Source organism: Gossypium raimondii, chromosome 3, assembly GCF_025698545.1.
Source record: "Gossypium raimondii isolate GPD5lz chromosome 3, ASM2569854v1, whole genome shotgun sequence".
NCBI classification, from domain to species: domain Eukaryota; kingdom Viridiplantae; phylum Streptophyta; class Magnoliopsida; order Malvales; family Malvaceae; genus Gossypium; species Gossypium raimondii.
The window spans coordinates 62,064,709-62,074,541 of NC_068567.1; the positions used below are offsets into that span (position 1 = coordinate 62,064,709).

Sequence of the window (9,833 nt, forward strand, 5' to 3'; positions counted from 1 at the left end):
ATATAGGGTGAGTTCGGATGGGCGGTGCGTTTACCTGCGGTTAGTATAAAAACAGCGGTGGCGGTGAGATTAGATACTGTAGCGATACCGTAGCGTGAGACAAAAAGTAAACTAAACGCACCGCACCGCACCCAATCGCCCATCCAAACCCACCCATAGTCTATGATCATGTACTTAAATATTAATTAGATGAGTATGCGAGGCTGTAACACTCCAAACGACTAGTGGTAAAAAATGAATCGAGTTCATAGAATGAATGTTTCTGAAAGACGTATGTAAATTTTGGGAGTCACGAAGCTTATGCTCTAAAACACATCTTGAATTTATTTTGCAAAAAACGAGAATATAAAACCGGTGAAGAGATGGGTGTAAGTACTTTAGGGGCGACAGTTGCACCTTAAATTTCATACCTAGTATTTGGTTGCTTGGTGCATGCCCATTAATTGCCTATCAAAATTATAGAAAATGCAAAGGGATATATATACAAGTCTAGTTGTAGCCACTAGCAATTGGTGATGTTTGGCCGACTATTTGCCAAGAATAAGAGGCTACGACAATGGGGATATGCAACTATTGCTTTTAGAGATTATGGGGTTGAAAGACTTGATTTGTTATTTTCCTTCACAATCGATGGAATTAGAAATTTTTATTAGGTGAGTGTCGGATATATGAAAAGTTAAAAGCGATTAATTGAGATGTTTACTAATAATCAACAATTAAAAGCAACGATATAACAAAGATATCATTCATTATAAGAGATTAGATGCGGTTTAGCCTCTTATGCAATTGGTAAGAATGTGTCACGTAGTTGACAAGTGAAATAGGATGTTCATAATAATACAGAGACGCCATCCTGTATCAGAGACTAGAAACAGCTTAGCAATTAGGGTTGATAAAGATGTACACTTGGCCTGCCTGTGAAATATATATATGTAAGTGAGTAGCTGGCAATTTTTGGCACCATATGGATGTTGTGATGTGGGTCAGTCGAAGCGCGAACAATTGGGTCAGTGGCTAAAGCTTGAAACCAACAGTTATGGTTTCAATTAAAAAACGTGAAGAAAGGAATAAATGATGAAGATGACATATCCACAAACAGTCGAAGGCGTCAAAGATTCTTCAAAATATATGGACTGAAGTCTGAACCACCTGTTACAGCATTTCTAGAATTAACATTGCCCATTATTTCATTTTTCACAAAAAAAAAAAAATTACCACTATATATCTTGAATAAAGAATGCTCTTGCTCTTGTTGAGAGTCGAACTCAAGACCTCCCGCTTACTAAACGGGTGCTCTAACCAACTGAGCTACAAGAGCTGATGATAAAGAGAAAAAAAGTTGGGTAATTATTTAATTATTGTGGTATTAATACCCATCTCTCCTAAATTGGAAATATTATATGTTTATTTGTGTTTGAAGCCGCGATGTTATTACAACAATAATAATGTCAATTAAGTTAATATTCAATCCATTTGTAACAATTTTTAAAGAAAACAGAATGAAATGAAACTACAATTTTAAAAAAATATATTGAAGAGATTGCAACTGACAACTTATTCGAAGGTTTCTCAAATATTACATAGAGATTTAAGGTTTTGTATCGTGAAATTTGAAGACGCATGGTATTTTGAATTTCGGTTTAGTATAATAATTATTGTTTTGTATGTTTATGAGATTCGTCTTATGAGTGTGTGGTGTTATAACATTTTGAATGACTCATTGTGAAAAATGGATTCAATTCATAAGTTGAATATTTCTGTAAAATATGTGTAAGTGTTAAGAGTGTTCAAAGCTTGTACTCCAAGAATGAAGAGATAGAAAGTGTGGGTACTTTGGGATGAAAGATGTACCCTGATATTTATACCTAGAATTTGACTGCCTAGAACATGACCATTGGTTGCCTGCAGGCTCGGCCGTGGGGGTCGTTTGGAGGTGCGGCCGCCCAGGGTCCAAGGCTGAAAGGGGTCCAAAATATTATTTTTCAGTTGTTAAGGGGGCCAAATTTTTTTTTTTTAGCTTTTAAGGGCCTAATTTTTTTACCAACTTTTAAATAACCTAAAACCCTAATTTATTATTTTGCACAGGGCCTCAAAAATGTCAAGAACGGGCCTGGTTGCCTGTGAAGCCATGTTGGTAAGCTAGTGTGGTCAATTTGTTGCCCTGAATTTCAATTGTTCAAACTCTTTCCTAGCAAGATTGTTAACCAAGAATTAAGTGGTTTTCCATTTTTTTATAGTAAGTTGGATTATTGAGTTAATGTTTAACTTAGGGTTTTGAGTTCAGTTCCTTTTGATTATGAAAATTTTGTTTTAGGAATTGAATGGATAAATAGTTATAAAATATAGATGACTGATTTGTAATTGTTGTTTATATTATAAGGCTGCGGAAAAGTAATTAAAGTGAAAGTGTGAAAAAGTAATTAAAGTGAAAGTGATTCACATTATAAATGGTGCGGAGAGTCATTGAGAATGATGATTTTAGGGTCTCGTGAGTTTAGAGAGCTTTTTGAGAGAGATTTGATAGGACGCTTGGAGCCCTCAGTAATAGAGAAGACTTTTATAGAGGACGGAGAATTTTGGTATAGATCCAGCTACAATAATACCTTACTATAGATGACTATAAAGGCATAGGTGTTTCATTAAAATACAATAGGATGACTTGATGGTAGTGTGTGAGAATGAATATAACATATATAAAAATTTAGTCACGACTCCGATATAGAATGATGAACAATAAAAGGTAGTAATATTTGGTCGGTTACTTGCATGACTATCAAGAACAAGAGGCTACAACAGTGAAAATATGTAATTGTTGTTGTTGGAAATTGTGGGGTTCATGTAACATGCCGATCTTTAACTAGTATAATAACTCCAACTCATAGTCATCTACTCGTCTTTCGAGAGCTCTATTAAGTAGGTTTGAAAGACTGAACATTGAAGAACGTATTTGCTATGTTCCCCACAAAGACAATAGTAGCAAACATTGCACTACTAACTAAGCCAACTAGGTGACATATCTTTGTCATCTACATAGGAGGTTAATCTGTATAGTCTTCAACAATAATTGATGAAGGGTCTTTTTATTGTATCACAAATTATTGGAAAATATTCAAATTAATCGTTTTTTTAATAAACTCGTTATTGGTTCTGGTCATATCTGTTTTTTTTACTCAATGCCTAGAACTACTTATAACCCTTCTCTAGTTCATAAATAGAAGGATAATGCACTTTAGCACACTTGAACTCATGTCCTTTTGTATTGACAACAATACATATACCAATCGAGTTAAGATTCAATCGATCAGACTAAATGATTTTAACTTCGAATGCACCTTATATACCTCAAAATATAATATAATATATGAAGGTAATGACAAATTTTTGGCACCATATGGATGTTGTGAGGCAATTATTTTTTCTTGTGGCTCACTAGAAACAAGAACAGCTGGGTCAGTGGCTAAAGCTTGAAACTAAAAGCTGTGTTTCAATTAAAAAAACGTGAAGAAAAGAATTAATGAAGAAGATGAGAAATCCACGAACAGTTGGTAGGCATAAAAGATTCTTCAAAATATAGGGACTAAACCACCTGCTATTGAACTTCATACAGTCATATTTGAACATTTCTAGAATTAACATTGTCCATTATTAAATAGGGATAAATAAAAAAAATTTAAAGGTAAATTCATTAATTTTGGAACCATACAATTCAGAGAAAAAAATAGTAAATACTCGTCATAGATAGTGAAAGACAAGCTCTATCAACGCAACAAAGGCTTTAGCCTCAGTATCAATAGGACATTATGACACTTTGACAATTAGCTTTGTCACAACTCAAGCACGACGTATCTGAAGTGATTGCAAGCACTTAATACGATAAGGAAATCAGCCCCGGATGGTCTAAAACGGCGAGCAAAAATCGACAAAAGAATCGAGCATTCACCAAACTAGAAAGGACGACAACAAAATCATCCCTAAAATCACTTGTAAAACTAAGATTACATGCATAAGCAAGACTAAAATACATGCTACAAGAGCAGACGAAAACTTCTAAAACAGAAGACTTATTAAACAATAGAAAAACAAACAAAAAAAACATATAAAACTTAAGACAACATGGGTCCAAATCGACACGTGAAATCATTTATTATTCTAAAATACTCTCAAAACAGAAACATATTAAGAAGTTGACGAAGAGCCACCCACTTTCCAAGAAAACTACTGGTGACCGGTAGAGTTTTAGCGAACGGCAAGCACCTTCATCTGTCCATCACAACTTGTGAAGACAACAAAGATACCCAAATGGTTTGGAGAAAAAAAGAGAAGTTTTTTTTTATAAATATCAAATTTATACATGAATTTTTGTCTAATGTACAATTTGATACATGACTTTTGATTTGATGTAATTATACATGTGAAATTTGAATTATAAATCATATATATACACGAAACTTTAATTTTAATTAAATTATACACATTTTAAAAATAAATACATATATTAATTTTCAAATTGAATTAATGTAACCATTTATAAATATAATATATCAACATAAAATAGTACTAATTCGACTCAACTTCATCTTAAATGGTAATAGCATTAACAGGCCTTGCCTGACATAACTCTTTATATCTTTGGGTCATAAGACATGTTGGGCTAACCAGATCTTGGATTGTAGCATCTTGTCTTATATTTTGCTCATTTCGGACCGCCATCATTTGAACCGTCAACATATACATATTGAGCACATTCTACTCGAGGGACGAATCTAAAAAATTGCTTTTAAGGATTAAAATGTAAATTTACCATTATATTAACTTATAATTTTTAAAATTTTAAAAGGGTTACAAGGTAATTTTATCAATTTGGGGAGAACGACAAAGCCACCGCCTGTTCTTGTCTATGCCCTTGTTCTAGTGTAACAATCCTCAAATCTGGATGACATAGAATATATGTCGATAAGATGGTTTAATATGTATATCTTATTGAAATATTTAGTAAAAACTCAAATTGAATCTTTTTTGAAGGTTGATATCACTATAATCTTTTGATTTTTAAACAATTAACCTCTTGAGTGGAAAATTATCCATGATTATAATCTGTTTGCAAAAAAAATGCTTTTAGTCCCTTCTTCTAGCAATGTTAGTTTATCTGGACTACTAAGATCGAGACTCATGAAAAAACCCGATTGATATGATCGACTCAATTATAGCCTTTTGAAGTTCAAGACAAATTTAAAATCTAAGACATTATCTGGGATGTCTACTTGAATTAACCCAAACTTATAAGGAGGAACATAATATTATTGGAATCGAATTGGACCAGTCAATCATACCGACTGAATTTGGAATTGGTTGACAGGGGTGAAATTAAGAAATTTTTTTAAAAGAGCCGAAATTGAATCATCTATTTTATCTTTCTAGAGTGGAAAAAATGTAAATTTTCCATTGTAAGCTTATAGTTTTACAATTTCTAAAAGAATTAAATAATCTATTTTATATTTTTAGAGGGGAAAAAATAGAATTTTATTTTGTATTAACTTCTAATGTTACAAAAATTAGAGAAGTTAAAGTACAAAATTTCATTTTTAGGAGGTTAGGGATCTTACTCTAAACAAATTACTCGGAAATTGATAAAAATTTTGAAAACCAAGACAAAAAGTCAGCGGTTAAACAGTTGAACCAATTTATAATTTTTTATCAATTAATTATTTAATTATTGTTCGACCGACAATTAAACTGGTTGAACCGTTTTGGAACCGATGTATGATTTAACTGATTTGATCATCAATGTTGTTTTTAAAATATTGGAGGGGCATATTGGTAAAAGTGAGTTGAAGCGCTTGCTATTTGAAATGAAATCTCTCTGCAAATCAACAAACACATAGTAAACTAACATCTTGAATTCTACTAGTTTTCTTCTCTTCCAAGCCTACCATGGTTCTCGAGGTAAGCAAAGCAATGCTAAAATGCCTTTATTTAATCATCAATTTCTTTATTTTATTTTATTTTTCATCTATTACTTTCTAAAATTAGGGTTTATTTTTAAAATTTTTTTTTAATCGAATCGTTTTTCTTATTCAAATCAATCAGGCGACTATGATATGCATTGATAACTCAGAATGGATGCGAAACGGCGATTATTCACCCTCTCGATTTCAAGCACAAGCTGACGCCGTTAGTCTTATTTGTGGAGCTAAAACCCAGGTCGATTACTGATTTAACTTTAAAGCTTATTATTAGGTTAATCTTTATTTATTTTGTGAATCTAATTGAGCGAGATAGGGAAATTGATTTCATTTAATTGAATTAATGGCAGTCTAATCCCGAGAATACGGTTGGGATTTTGACTATGGCGGGCAAAGGAGTACGTGTATTGACTACTCCTACTAGTGATCTCGGCAAAATCTTGGCTTGCATGCACGGTAATCTGTTTTTGTTTATGATCCTGGAGAACTTAGAACTATAGAACTGTAAATGAACTGTGCTTGAATGAATGTAATGAATGTGCCTATGCTAATATTTGATTGATTATTTTTAACCTTGTTCATGTTAGGTTTGTTAAGAATTTTAGAATTACATTCACGTTCATTCTTTAAAATTGATGTGTGTTTGTAATTGTGTTTACACAATCTTGTTTGTGAATATATAATTGAACATGTCCACAAACAATTAAAAAATCAACAATATTAATTATGTGATAATTAAACAGCAAATGGGTCTAAACTAGTTTTAAATGATTTATTAAAGGAGTTTTAAACAAACATAAATGAGCTTGTTCGTGAGGTTCGTTTAACAAATGAGCTTCAAAATCTTGTTCATGTTAATTTATTTAGCTTGATAAATGAACAGAAATTTAATTGTTTATGAACTGTTCATCGAATTATTTGCTTGTTTACAGCTCTAAGGGCTTGTTCTTGCTGACTAAGTTTTGCATTAACTTTTAGTGTAGTTTGTCATTTTATGCAAAAGCAGCCTGATTAATGATTAGTCCCTTAGTGTTTTTTTTTTTTTAAAGTATTTCCAGATTCAAGGTCATAAATTTTCAGCTTTCTTACTCTCCCCATCCACATCACCTTCTTCCACTTCTTCTTAATGTAATTTTCTGTGTTTTAACACAGGTCTTGAAATGGGGGGTGAGATGAACCTAGCAGCTGGAATTCAGATTGCTCAGCTGGCCCTCAAGCATCGCCAAAACAAACTTCAACACCAAAGGATTATAGTTTTTTCTGGAAGGTATATTTGGTTGATCTTCAATTTCCTTGTTTACTTCAATTTGAATATAACTATTTTCCCCTTGTGTTTTATGCTTTCAGTCCCATCAAGTATGAAAAGAAGGTCCTGGAGATGATAGGAAAGAAACTGAAAAAGAACAGTGTAGCTCTTGATATTGTTGACTTTGGTGAGGATGAAGATGGAAAGCCAGAAAAGTTGGAGGCTCTTCTTGCATCTGTTAATAATAATGACAGTAGTCATATAGTTCATGTTCCTCGCGGTCAAAATGCACTTTCTGATGTGCTCATCAGGTTTTATGTTGCTCCCCCTTATTCTTTGTTAACTCTTCAAGTATTTGGATTGTTGAGGGGGAAATAATACATTTTAGTCATATAGTTATGTTGCTGCTTAATAGTGATTCTGTATTTCTATGGCAGCACACCTGTGTTCACTGGGGATGGGGAAGGAGGAGGTGGCTTTGCTGCTCATGCAGCATCAGGAGGTGTTACTAATTTTGATTTCGGTGTGGATCCAAATATAGATCCAGAGCTGGCTCTTGCCCTAAGGGTTTCCATGGAAGAGGAGAGAGCAAGGCAAGAAGCTGCTGCCAAGAAGGCTGCCGAGGAATCTTCTAATCAAGAAAAAGGAGAGGAAGTGCAACCACAGTCCGATTCGCAGAATGCAACTGAACAAGTTACTGATCCCATGGTTGGTGTTAGTTTCTTTGAAGTCAACATATTTTACTATTCCACCAATTAATATCCGTTAGCATTGGATAATGCAACTTAAGTTTCAAATTGGTTTTGGCTAACTGATGTCGTGGCAGGATGAGGATGATGCTTTGCTAAAGCACGCCCTTGCATTGTCGATGAATATCCCAGGATCTGATTCTTCTGCGGGTGATGCTGAGATGTCTGAGGCTACCAATGATCGGGAATTGGCCATGGGTATGTCTCTGTTATTTGTTTGTTGTCTTAACATATCAAGGTGTATACTTATCAAACTACTTATGGTCTGAAGAATGACAAAATGCTTCTATAGATTCTGTTTCACATTTACGATGTGCACAATTGCAGCCATATTGGTCTCCGGTTGGTCTACAATTTTATTATCTTGCTAAATCCCGCAAATCAGTTATCGCCAAGGAACTAAACCATACTAGGTTCAGTGCATAAGCTTTTCATAATCTTTTAGATTTCACGCAAGGATAATAGTTATGTATGCCTTATATTAACTTGCATCGGATCTTTTTCTTGTTTAAGATGCTTGACTCCAAAAGCCCTACTTGTAGAGATACAAATGAATCCAAATGCATACATCGAGATCTACTTTTGAACTAAAATACAAAATGGTTTTGTTTCTTGCACGCAGCACTTCAGATGTCGATGCAGGACAGTTCAAAAGATCAATCATCAGAATCAGATGTCGGCAAGGTGTTGGGAGATCAGTCTTTTATGTCATCCATCCTTTCATCGGTAAGTCTAGTCGAATTAACCTTTTTGAAGCTCACAATTGGTTCTTTTTTCTGTTGCCTGAATTCTGACATGTTAATGGCTTTTACAGCTTCCAGGAGTTGACCCCAATGATCCAAATGTAAAAGATTTGTTAGCATCTTTGCCAGGTCAATCTGAGGTTTGTTTCAATAAAACCGATTCTACCACATACACATCAAATGTTTCCCTATTAATAAACTAATATGTTGTAATTTTTTTTACTTGCTAACAGTCACAAGAAAAGAAGAATGAAGATGAGCAACCAAAAGATGACAAGTGAAGATGTGCTGAAGAATGGCCAGAGACTTTAAATTGTGGTATCAATCCTAATCTACCTTCCTATTGCTATAATGGTTGATGTGTTTGTCGATTTTTAACTCGGTAAAGAGTTATGTTACTCCACCCACACACCCACACACAAAACAGGCACTTGAAATAGACGAGTTTGTTAAAACCTTTGCAGTGGACTCGGTTGAACATTTTCCTTTTTTTTTTCTGGTCTAAAGCACTCGAAAGATCGAGTGTAGGATTAATATGTTGACATTCATGTCTCTATTTTCATTTCATTCAAAGCGGGGAAAAGAAAACGGATGTGTTGGTGACTTTTAGTTTTATGACAGACTAATTTCAATGTGATTTCTTTTTTCTATCAATTTTGACCTCAACTCGTACGATTAATCTGAATTTAAACTTGGTTCAATATGATCAACCCGAGTTCGAAATGATTTGAAACAAAAAATGGTCTACCTCAAGATATTTGATAAATAATTTTTTGATTTAGCTAATGAGGCTTTCGTGGTATCGGTAAAGGTTGAGTCTTACCATGCGCAAATGTCATCTTTGAGTTATTCATAAGATTATTGGGTTTAAGGTTCTTGTCCAAATTTATATTATAATATGTCTAGATGTATTTTGATTTTCGGATTAATTCTAGTTCTAATTCAATTATACATATTATTTTGTGATTTGTAAATGTAAACTCCATTCAAAAGAAATGAATCATTTATTTAAAATTTCAAAAATTAATGGTGAGAAATGTCTATAACTCATTTTACAATTTAAAGATTCTCACCAAAAAGATTTTCCTAGCAAATTGTACCACATCCAAAGTGGTACTAGGCATGTCAAGTT

At 33.5% G+C, this 9,833-nt stretch overlaps 1 protein-coding gene and 1 non-coding gene across 2 annotated transcripts; one reads left to right on the forward strand and one right to left on the reverse strand.

Annotated features, from left to right (window-relative positions):
- Positions 1-1,244: 1,244 nt before the first annotated feature.
- On the reverse strand, positions 1,245-1,318 carry TRNAT-AGU (transfer RNA threonine (anticodon AGU)). The gene has a single exon. It is a non-coding gene; the product is annotated as a tRNA-Thr (tRNA).
- Positions 1,319-5,799: 4,481 nt separating this feature from the next.
- On the forward strand, positions 5,800-9,355 carry LOC105795400 (26S proteasome non-ATPase regulatory subunit 4 homolog). The gene is made up of 10 exons (XM_012625011.2): positions 5,800-5,943; positions 6,088-6,201; positions 6,314-6,419; positions 7,116-7,230; positions 7,311-7,520; positions 7,647-7,917; positions 8,036-8,156; positions 8,581-8,684; positions 8,773-8,841; positions 8,935-9,355. The coding sequence occupies exons 1-10, from the start codon at positions 5,932-5,934 to the stop codon at positions 8,980-8,982; spliced, it is 1,170 nt and encodes a 389-aa protein (XP_012480465.1). The 5' UTR covers positions 5,800-5,931; the 3' UTR covers positions 8,983-9,355.
- The last annotated feature ends 478 nt before the right edge of the window (positions 9,356-9,833 follow it).